This window comes from Marmota monax, unplaced genomic scaffold, assembly GCF_021218885.2.
Source record: "Marmota monax isolate L192 unplaced genomic scaffold, Marmota_monax_Labrador192_F-V1.1 WCK01_AAM20220418_F8-fsc00116, whole genome shotgun sequence".
NCBI lineage: Eukaryota > Metazoa > Chordata > Mammalia > Rodentia > Sciuridae > Marmota > Marmota monax.
Genome location: NW_026695220.1, coordinates 4,008,997 through 4,020,370, shown reverse-complemented (window position 1 = coordinate 4,020,370; position 11,374 = coordinate 4,008,997). Strand labels below are relative to the sequence as shown.

General features: G+C 39.1%; 2 protein-coding genes across 3 annotated transcripts; both read right to left on the bottom strand.

The window, feature by feature from the left end:
- Window positions 1–870: 870 nt before the first annotated feature.
- On the bottom strand, window positions 871–5,062 carry Ptp4a1 (protein tyrosine phosphatase 4A1). Of its 2 annotated transcripts, none has more exons than XM_046432595.2 (5): window positions 4,925–5,062; window positions 3,776–3,868; window positions 3,238–3,368; window positions 2,666–2,740; window positions 871–2,308 (listed from the first exon to the last, which is right to left on the bottom strand). In XM_046432595.2, the coding sequence occupies exons 1-5, from the start codon at window positions 5,027–5,029 to the stop codon at window positions 2,044–2,046; spliced, it is 669 nt and encodes a 222-aa protein (XP_046288551.1). In that variant the 5' UTR covers window positions 5,030–5,062; the 3' UTR covers window positions 871–2,043. The 2 variants fall into 2 exon arrangements, with proteins under 2 accessions (XP_046288551.1, XP_046288550.1); XM_046432594.2 differs by having other exon boundaries at window positions 2,046–2,312.
- A 103-nt stretch (window positions 5,063–5,165) lies between these two features.
- On the bottom strand, window positions 5,166–9,435 carry LOC131423750 (uncharacterized). Its single transcript, XM_058575209.1, has 2 exons — window positions 9,317–9,435; window positions 5,166–5,474 (listed from the first exon to the last, which is right to left on the bottom strand). The coding sequence occupies exons 1-2, from the start codon at window positions 9,353–9,355 to the stop codon at window positions 5,379–5,381; spliced, it is 135 nt and encodes a 44-aa protein (XP_058431192.1). The 5' UTR covers window positions 9,356–9,435; the 3' UTR covers window positions 5,166–5,378.
- Between the last annotated feature and the right edge of the window lie 1,939 nt (window positions 9,436–11,374).

The window sequence follows — 11,374 nt, the reverse complement described above, 5'->3', positions numbered from 1 at the left end:
TTAATTCAACTTTTCAAACTTAACAGATTTTTTTCATTAATCATGATGGCACTTTTTTCTCCCCAAAATGAAGTTTGATGGGGCTATGTGGTGATAACATATTATTCAGTAATAGACTACACAAAAATTATCTTTTCATCTAGAATATGCTGTATTTTTTAAAAACAGTATACAAAATAGCTCAGGTAAAATAACTTGCCCCACTCATAGATGATGTAAGATTTGAAGGAGCAGGGCCTAGAGAGGCCTGTTATTCCTTGGCCCTTGCTAATTTAAAAAATGGATATATCCATATTAAGTGTTAGACTGGCATGAAGACAAACAATTCTTGAAAACACAGTGTAATATAACCTTTTTACTCAAATGGAGTTGTTTGCATTTATAAAGACAAGGACATCTGTCCCTTTAAGTGTGTGAAGTATTTCAGATTACTGAAAAAAAATTTAACATTTATTAAGCGCTCATGTGCCAAATACTTGGGTTCAAGTTAATTTCCAAAATCTTTATATAAAGGTATGTATTTGCAAAAAAGAAAAACTGAATCTTGGAAGGTAAGCTGCACAAAACCACTAATAATTAGAAGTGAACTTTAAATCAAGGCCTTTCTCTACTATACATGGTTTCTTCTCAGTACACAATACATAAACTGGTTCAAAATTATCTAGACCCTTAAAGAGTTTGTAATGAAAAGTGTTTAGTATTAAACAGTGTTCAGGACCTTAGAACAATTCAGAGATTACCAAAATACTGATTTCATTTACTCCTTCATTTGTTAAAAAAAAAAATGTGGACACATGTTACAAATGGTATTAAGTGAAGTGCAATTCATTGTTTACTACAAATTTTTAACTTTAAGCAAAACAATCTCAGTGATGATAAATGCATTTCATTATTTATTTAGATGTTTAAGCTCTCGCACTAAGTTTTTACAAGCTGGTGAACACTGACAAATTATTTCTCCCACAGAACTATAACCACACATTCCCAGACAGTATAAATATATGGTTGAACTAACATTAATACACATCACCATTTTATCAATTACATAATAAAACAAAATTATCAAGTATCCAAATATTAAGTTACACAGCTCAAAAGGCATATAAAATATTAGATGTCTGCTCAATTCATCAGCAGAAACCCACTTTTTTCTTTTTTTGCAAGAGGTTGGGAATAAAAGAAAAAAAAAAAATCACACTTCAAACAAAAAGTTGGTAAACAACTTCTGATAATTATGAAAAAAAATACAAGAATTTCAGAAACTTTATGATTAAGAATTGTTTTACCTACAATAACAGAGCATCTCTACCTTTTAAAAAAATATTTACTAAATTAAAGAGCATATATTCTACAGGTTCTGCACGAGACAAAGGCAACATTTTACTAAAAATATTTAATAGCCCCCTCCCATTCTTTTTTTCAGGCCCTCCCTGTTAAGTTGCACCTCAGAGTGCAAACATTAAATTAACTGTAAGGCTTTTTTTTTTGTCTGGAGACTTAAAGACATGTGCTTCTGTAAAAACTTAGGTTTTCAAAATGGAGGTTTCCCATAACAGCAAAAATAAAGACTTATAGAAAGATATTAAATAAAAATAATTGCTGTAAGACTTGGTAAAAGGAAAAAAAACAAACAAAAAATCCCAATAGGTAAAAGCAAACCTGATGTATACTGGTTTGAATGTGGGAGATGTAAACATAAAAAGAGCAGGCAAATAATCATATAGGGCCTACAATGTTTGAAATGACTGAAGGAATAAATCACATAAGGTCTAGAGTGTTCTTAGTTCCTGGAATTTTGGTTTTGTATGATACTAAAAATATACAAGTATTGTGCTGGGTATTTTGGCACCTAATCTTTCTAAATTTCTTATGTAAGATTCTGGCATGGAAATAGATTTAAAGACATTAACTCAATACTGCATGATTTCAGGAAAGGTCAACTGGTACAAATGATAAGCACATTTTAAATTGTGAACAGCAAGAATCTTTTGCTAAGTGTCCAAACAGGTTGATCATAACCCAAACATAGAGGTTGAAATTCTGTCAAGCTTGTGGCCTGGTAAAACTGCTCTCCAATACTCCTATGGAAGCTTCATCAGACTTATTCACCACGCCAACATGTTGGCTGATATATGACAAATTAGGTCCCGTCTTAAGTTCCACTTCCAAGGCAATAGCATCAGGCGCCCGAGTTTTATTGAATGCAACAGTTGTTTCTATGACCATTGGAGTCTTTGAAGCGCAGCCGCATTTTAGGACGATACTTCTCCAAATACAAAAGTTGCTTGCTGTTAAAGGCTCCACGCCGCTTTCTGGAAGGAAAGGACAAACTAATTTTACAGTGATAGAGATTGCTTCAGATCGTTATTTTATTTAGCTATTGTCAACTGAGCTGTTGAGACTCATGTATTCTTAACTATATCTAATTATACTTCAATAAAATATGTATCAACAATAGCATATTCAATCAGTAATTTAAAGCAAAATAATAATTCAAATGATGCTGCTGGATTAGAATCTTAGTAGTATGAGCATCTGCATGGACTATAAAGAAGGGGATATTATTATCTTAAAAAAAAGATAAAAATCACAAGGGCAATTTATAATACATTTAAAACTTACTGACACCTTCAACAAGGAAATAAAGAGAGATTTCACAACTTACTGTCTTATGAATTGTACTGCATCTTCATATTTCATTCCGCCTTCAATCAATGCCAGGGCAACAAGCACTGGAGCTCTAGAAAGGTTAAGAATTTTAATCAGTCAAAATTTCAAAATCAAGTCCTGAAGTATAATTATCCATCATCATATTTAAGTTATACCTATATGTTACATGTTGACTTCATGATTTAAAAAAAAAAAAAAACTGAGCTGGGCATGGTGCCACGTCTGTAATCCCAGCGGTTCAGGAGGATGAGACAAGAGGATGGTGAGTTCAAAGCCAGTCTCCACAACTTGGAGAGGCACTAAGCAACTTATTTAGAGACCCTGTCTCTAAATAAAATATAAAATAGGGCTGGTGATGTGTTTGAGAGCCCTAAATTAAATTCCCAGTACCCTCTCTCCCCAAAAATACAAAAAACAATTGCCCAAGCTGGCCTTCAACTTGTGATCCTTCTGTCTCAGTCTCAAGCAATGAGATTTTAGGTGTGCCCCACTATACCCGGCAAATACCAGTGTTTTTATATATCAATATAGATGTTTCTCTGGAACCAAATGAAGAATTGCTCTTACCTCCCAAGGCCTGCAACACAATGAACAGCAATACAACAACCAGGTTCTTCACGAAACTTAATTTTTACAAGACTTAACCAGTCATCGACAATTTGGTTGGACGGTGGTGCACCATCATCAAAAGGCCAATCCTAAGTCAAAAGAATGTTTAAATATATTAGATCTTAAAGGTTAATCACATGTTTTATTAACTCCCATTGTCAATGAAATGTAACTAAATGTTGAATCATTATAAAATTTTTTATTTTTTTTTTTAGTTATCGGTGGACACAGCATCTTTGTTTGTATGTGGTGCTGAGGATCGAACCCGGGCCGCATGTATGCCAGGCGAGCGCGCTACCTCTTGAACCACATCCCCAGCCCTATAAAAATTTTTTAGTTACTTCATACCTTTGCTTAGATTTCACCTTTATATTTGAAATTTTTATTGCATAAAATCTTACAAAACTTTTAAAATTAGGCTTCTTGAGGTCTGTGGTTTATCTGAATAAAACTTGTAGCACATTATCTTAAACACACAGGAACTATTAATACTTACAAGAACATGGATGCCTTCTTTCTCTACAAGAGTAGTGTCATAGGTTGCTTCACATACTCTTACTATTGTGGTAACACCATACTTCTTAAGTTCCTGGATAAAATATACATTAAAAAAAATCCTAATGAGATCTTCATAACTGTATTACTGTTACTCATCATTTGCCATTTTGATAATTTCTGATCACTGAGAATGCTGGTTAACAGAACATCATGAAGAGAACAGTAGAACCTCCTATCTATGTTTAACATGGAACTAAATCAGTCTTACAAGTATATGCAAAAACTCTTAAATCCTGAGAATAGTTTTTTAAAATACCCTTATCATTTAATACAACAGCTTTTAAAATACATTACTACTCATTATAATTCTCCTAACATTACAAAAACATGTAAGTGGTATTTTCCTATGATCTGAGTGGCCTATTTGCTGTTTTTGTACACCTATAGATATCTATGAAACAAAATGTGTATGTCCAGATAAATTACCCAGCATTATATTCCTTCCTTCCTAGTAAAAACAATCTGATGCTGAGACAGGTATTAAACAGGATTGACCACAAAACTGCCATCAGAAAGCAGCAGAATCAGTAGCTTCTAAGCATCAAGTGGGGCCCAAGACAACCTATATGGTTATAGCATGAGGCTAAGAGGACATATGAAAAAAAAAAAAAATCCAAACATAGCAGCCTTCCCCTATAAAATTACTCACAAGAAAAGTGAGGACTACATTGTTATAGTTTTTTTCTTTTTTGCAGTACAATGAATTGAATGTAGGGGTGTTTATCACTGAGCTACATCCTTAGTCCTTTTTATTTTTACTATTGAGACAGTCTCACTAAGTTGCCCAGGCTGGCCTCAAACTTGTGATCCTCTTGCCTCAATCTCCCAAATCACTGGAATTACAGGTGTATACCATTTGTGCCGGGTTTATCTACACATAGGCGAACCTGAAGAACTATTCATTTATGAGTTCTAAATTAAGTATATTCTTTCTCAAAATTTTTATAGCAATTTATCCCAAACTAATGATACTTCATTTCTGGGAACTGGAACCATAGGTATGCCATCTCATCTTAAAAAACAGTACACAAAAATCCCACTATTAAGCTACAATCAATTTAAGACATCATAATGTATTAAATCTTACCTCTATAAATTTGTTTAAGGTTGCATTGGTTGGATTGTGTGTAATAAGAAATCTCATGTTCTTGTATGTGACTTCCACAGGAGCAGGGCGGTTCATTCGAGCCATGTTAATTTAGTTAAAAAACACTCGATAGGGTTATGAAAGAATTTAAAAAATTGAATACAGAAATGATGCAAAGTAACTGAAGTCTACTTCAATATACTCCACTTGATATTCTCAGTGCTTTGAGTATGAAGTTGGGAGTAATGGGAAATGAAATGAACCTCCTAACAAGAAGCAGCAATTCTTCAATCCAGTAATACTGAGGCAATAGAAAGGAAGTGCACTGAGGTTTACCCCATCCAGGTCAGAACTCTTGTAAAATGCTCGGTGGATTTTCAATTCAATACGTCTGTGTCCAGGTTAACCACTCTTATGGGGGCTTCTTGGTGGAGTAGTAATGAATTTCTACAGTTCACTTGTCTGCATAGAGGTCGTGCTGTGCCTGGCAGTAATCTCCACTGCCCTTCAGAAACTCCATAAATGTGTGACCAAGAACACCACAGAACTGCTGTTTAAAAGAAAAGGAAAGAAAGAAAGAAAAAGTTATTTTCCAATTCAGAAGAAACATGTTACACTTTTATAGCATTTAAGTGTACAGCTATCTTTTCAAATTAGAGCCAAAGGTATCTTTTTAACTTTTAATTGAATCAAATGTAAACCAATAAGCCTAAAACAAGCACTCATAAACCCTTTAGAATGAAATTACTTATTACAAAGATTCCTTGAAATCATTAGTTATACTTGGCAAAATTTCTTTATATATATTCTTCTGTTAATTATTCCTCAATATTTGACTGTTTTAATTCTTATGACCTATATGTACAACTTCTTATATTGATTTGTCCAACTAAAGATTTTATAAGACATTTTTTTTAAAATATTTTTTTTAGTTGTAGATGTACACAATACATTTATTTTATTTTTATGTGGTGCTGAGGATCAAAACCAGTGCCTCATACATGTGAGATGAGCACTCTACCACAGAGCCACAACCCCAGCCCTAGTAAGATATTTTTGAAAGGGGTGAGGTGGAGATGTCAATTGTATGGACCATTCTACATAAATAAAAACTTCTTTATGTAATTATTTCTCAATAATTGCCCTTGAAGATTTAGTTCTTAAATGTGAAAAAAATCTGAAGTCACACCTATATTTTCCTTTTGTGCTATCATTTCTTCCTCTTTAAGTTTCAAAATACACTGAAGTAAAAATAAAATCAGAGATAGTTCACACACAGCTCACATTACTCTGTCTAGAATAAAATTAACTGGCTCTTATAAATAAAACTTATCTATTCCTCTAATCAATATATCCTTTTCTTAAGAGAAAGGGGACTTGTTTTCAAAGTTTTTCCACACACATTATCTCATTTTATCTTAACCTCATGGACTTCTCATTTCCATTATGTCAACAATATGTCAGACTGTAGGAAAATAATTCTTGGGAAGTTAATTGTGAAGTATCAAAATGTTTCCCTTTTGTATTTATAAACTATTCATAATGTTAATACTTTCTTGTATTTTAAAACCAAAAATTCCCTTAGCTGGCCTAAACCTCAAATCTAATTCAGAGACAAAAGAGGTAGGTACCAGTGGGAGTAGTAGAAAGGACCTTAGAGTTTTTCCGTAGGTCTCAAAGCAAGATAATGTTTATTTTTCACGCAAGTTCTCTTTTAAATCAGGTTTATACCAGTATCAAAATCAAATGAATACTCAACAGGATATTTTCAGAATATGTACATAATGTTAATGTTAGTTTATTAAGTAAAGAATGGAATAAGGAAAATGTTAATAACAAGCTAACAAGAGCTCTAAATGAGAGCCACTGACCCAAACAAAATGTATTAAAGAGTAATTTACCTCAACAAAACCTTGTAACAGTAACAAAAATGGCTCAAATTATCTTTCCATGCTTAAATTGAAATATTTAAAAGGCTTAAAATTAAATGGAAGTGTCTACTTCCATACTCAGTTATACCTTTAAATAGAGCCCGTGCTAATTTACTACAGCTAAATTTCAAAGAATTCAGGTGATCACAAAAAAGAAAAAGTTAAAGAACTAGTTTATTTTTCTGTAAAACAAAGGATTTAGCATAAGGAGTCATGTTTATTAAAAATTCCCAAAGTTTTGTTTGGTAACCCAGGGATGCTCTACCTCTACGCTAGATTACCCCAGCCCTTTAGGATCTTGCTAATTTGCTCAAACTACCCTTGAATTTGCCATCCTCCTGCCTCAGGTTCCAGAGCCCCTGAGATCACAGGTGTGTATCACCATGCCTAGTCCAAGACTGTTCTAATAAGTCTTTGGAGGTTACTTCACCTATTTGCCAGCTGGGTTAAGAAAAAATTGTTTAAATTACCAAGGAAGACATCACCATTACAATGAACACAGACTGTAGTAATCTAATTTCACCTTAAGTCCTAAATAATTAGATATAATAGGAGCATTCTGGCACTTTTCAGATAATACACAATGAATTAAAGACCTCTGTAAAGCTTTTAAGAAGTTTCAAAGAAAGTGGGGAAAAACAATATAGAATTCATTTCCTGTACTGGTTATTCTTACTGTGGAGCCACCCAGTGGCTGGGGGGACACTTCAATTAAAGCAGGGTGACCACAGTCATCTTTCTATTCAGCCCAAGACATCCCCCTATTCTCAATTTCCTCCTCACAGGGAAAACAAACAAACAAACCAAAAAAACCTATCCATGATAGTCGGTTCAGAAACACAAAGGGATATCTTCCACATTTCAGTTGCATTCAATCTAATATACATGAGGGAGAAGAGAGCAGTTTTTGTAGAGAAGCTTAAGTCAGATTGCAGAATCAAGTCAATCTATAGAACCAACCGCTTTGCCAAAAGACTATGGTTTCAGGTATCACACCTAATAAAGAGTGTATAAAATGCCACTTATTTTTGAATCTACTTTTCGGGTTTTCAACTGATTAACTAGCATCAAACAAAACACACATAAAGAGAATAACAGGAAGCACTCTCACGAATCTGGATCTCAAGCCGATCGAGGATTCCAACTGCAGTATAAAAACTTAATACTCTTGGAATTGTATCGAGTTCCGTCGACAGAATATAAACTTTAGAATTCTGGCTCTGGTTGGCTACTGTTGCCACAAGCCAAAAGGAGTCACCCACACATTACAAGCAAGGACTTCAAGAACAATTCTAAGTAGTATCCGATTAAAAGGCGCCATCCAGGGCCCTTTCAAGATTGGCAGGAAAAATGCGTGCTGGTGCCCAGCCCGGGGCGCCTTCGCTTCAGTAGCCCTGGCACTTTCCAAAGTGCTCAGACCCAGGTCATTTATCTTGACGAGTGGCCCAGAGAAAGGGCAAGACTCGACTTGTTCCAATTATCCAGGGCCTGAGGGTGGGACGTTAAATCCGGAACAGCTCGAATTACCAGGTGGAGACCGGAGAAGGCAGGGCGGGGCGGGGCGCCGGTGTCCTCACCTAACTGAGCCGGGCCCGGGAACCAGGGAAGCTCCCGGAATGCCCCTGATGGCCGCCACTCGACGCACGCGGCGGTGCGCGCCCGGGCCCGCCCGCTCGCCTCGCCCCTTCTCCGCGCCGCAATCACGGGTTCGCGCCGCGCCTGACTGAAGGCGCGGGCGCCGAGGCCATTTTGTCTGAGGCTCTAGTCCCGGCCTCGCAGCATGGGGGTGGCTGCCCCACGCTCCTGTCCCGCGCCAGACCCCGAGCTCCGACAACTCTGGGCAGAGACCGTTACCAGCCGCGCTGGGCCGCCCCGCCTATCCCACTCCGGCCCGGATCTGGTGGCGACCCCGCCGCCACCGCGCCCTCCCCGTATCCGGCTCCGCAGTGACAAGCGCAGCCCTCGCCCCACCCCGGGCCACGTCTCCCGCTAGAGTGCGGCCACTCTCCTTAAGCTTAACAAAGGGACCTCGGGAGCCACGGAACCCACTGAGCCTGAACCCGGCGCGCCAGGCCCCAGGGCCGAGGGCAGGGGCGGCGGTCACAAAACGGCTTTTGTGCCACCCCGCCCGTCCCGCTGCGGCAGTCGAAACTGCCTCCGCCCGCCGCGCTGGTGAGGCCGCAAGGTCCCAACAGCCCGGCGCTCGGCGGGGACGTGGAAGTCGATGCTTCAGGCGGCCAACCGCCATACAGCAGCCCCACGGGCCCGGCGTTGGTTTCCCAGTAGCCGGTCGTTACCGGCCGATCACGGGATCGTAACCCGCTAGCTCACTCGGGACCAACCCAGCCACAACCTGGGACCGCGGGAAGCTAAGTCAGGGCCCTGAACAAAGGCAAAGGCGGGATGGGGGGGACGCTCGCTGATTCCCAGTCCCGGAGGCGGCGGCGCGACGACTACTCACAGGAATATGTTTACTCATTGAAGATTGTGGCCTAATCATACAGCCGGTCCCGAGGCGGCGGCGATACAAGCGGCGGCGGTGGCGGCGGCTGCAGGGCAGGGGGTGGCGGTGGTCGTCGCGGGGCGGCGGCGGCGGTGGCGGTGGCGATGCAGGCGGCGGCGGGCGCACCAGGCTACCATGCAGTGAGCGGCTCCGAGGAGAGCGCGTCGCCTAGCCGGCCCGCAGCCACAGGAGCCAATACGCGAGCCGAGGCGCCCTTGCGTCACAAGCCCTCCGTTTTATAGCCGGAGCTACGTGCGCACCCCCTGCCACCAATCGCGGCCCGGGATCCTGGGCCTTGAGCTGACGAGCGGGGGCGAGAGCACGCCCCCTCCGTGGACGTCACCTCACGGCGGCCGCCACCGGTGTGAACCGGTTGATGAATGGCGAAATGCTGGAATCTGAGCATCCTCTTCGCGGGGGAGGGAAAGGGAAGGGGAGAAACTTGGAGGATGCTGGAAGCTTGGTGAAGTGTAGGGACCCGGCAAGGGAAGATTCCAATCACGCAATTACAAGGAATCACGAGACAACCCTGTTTCTCATTAAAACCAGCTAGGAGTGTCACATGTGAGGCTTGAAGTTTGCCTCAAACTTAAAATACTGTCTCTGTAGGTTGCAGTCGCGTTTCAAGTCTCAACCCTGCTTTCCTCTGGATCTAAGTCACAACCACAGTCATATTTGCCAAAGGTTTACCTTGGCACCTGCGCTCCTAGGATGTCCGTCATCAAATAATATTTATGTCGCATGACCGCTGTACCCAGTGACTCAACAGCCAATGCCACGGCCCTAGGCATGTTCCGGAAGAATTGTTGTCGCCAGAGGCACTTTCAAGGGGGCGGGGTGGGGGAGGAGAAACTTATCTTCACGGAACTACCCAGTCCAACGCGGGGACTGTTTCTTTTGATGCCAATAAAGCCCTATGCTCCATATATATATATATATATATATATATATATATATATATATATATATATATATATATATTTTTTTTTTTTTTTTTTTTTTTTTTTTTTTTTTTGGTTACTCCTTCCTACAAGGTCCGAGGGCAACTGCAGTTGGCTCAGTTGTGGCATTTCGAAATCACATGCATCCTTTGTACTGTTGCTTACTTGATGTGTTGTTACAGATAATGAAAGGTTAGCCACTACTAAAAGGAAGCGTTTTTAACAACTAAGAATCCTCAGTCAAGGACTGATGTGATTCTTTGCGTCAAAATCCAAGCTTTCCTTTTTGTTACAGTCCTTTGGATTTCACTATCTTCTGGATTCAGGCCCCTAAAAGAAGTAAAGCCTTATCGCAGTTATGTGGTATACAAGAGTAACTGTCATTTATAATCAGCAAACCCATTCTCCTCTGCTTTCTGGAAGGAATAAACAAGACCTTCACCTGCTTTGAAGAACTAAGTTTTCTACTAATACTGAGGCCTTTTGTTTGTTGTTTTCCCCAAGTATTAGATTGGAGAAGGCTTTAGGGATCAAATTGTGTCCTGGGTCAGTGTACTGTAGCATCTTAAGATTTATTAGAATTTCTATTTAGAGACACTACTTGCACAGTTATTCAACCTTCTTAAAAACATGTACTCCATAAGCAAAGTAAGATCTTTTGAAAACAAGAAGCAGGTCAGACTTTTAAAGAAATAAATGTCTACTCATCCTCATTTTAAGAAGTTGTTTGCCTAGGAATCCCTTTAAGTCAAGGAAAACTAGAGAGCTTGAGACATAATGTCCTTTCACAAATGAACATAAAAAGAGTAGATTTCAAGATTTTTAAGTACTAATAATATATTAATTTAAAAAAAGAGCCTTGGGATGGTAACGAAGCAGAACGGGGAACTCAAGTTCGAAAAAGAATTATTCCATTTATAAAAAAATAAAACTTTCATATGGCAAATAACTTGTGTAAATATGCATTTTATAGTGGGAGAAGATATTGGTGATATATTGTGGGCACAGTTAATACCATAGTAAATGAAAAGCTTGAACAACATATGATATGGTAGTTTAAAAAAAAAAAACTCAC

Coding starts and splice junctions, on each gene's coding strand:
- Ptp4a1 (XM_046432595.2), bottom strand. CDS start 5,029: ATGGCTCGAATGAACCGCCCTGCTCCTGTGGAAGTCACATACAAGAAC. Junction 3,369..3,775: donor AAGAAGGCATCCATGTTCTT/GTAAGTATTAAT, acceptor CTTTTGACTTAG/GATTGGCCTTTTGATGATGG. Junction 2,309..2,665: donor GCAGTACAATTCATAAGACA/GTAAGTTGTGAA, acceptor CCTTCCAGAAAG/CGGCGTGGAGCCTTTAACAG.
- LOC131423750 (XM_058575209.1), bottom strand. CDS start 9,355: ATGATTAGGCCACAATCTTCAATGAGTAAACATATTCCT. Junction 5,475..9,316: donor CAATGAGTAAACATATTCCT/GTGAGTAGTCGT, acceptor TCTTTTAAACAG/CAGTTCTGTGGTGTTCTTGG.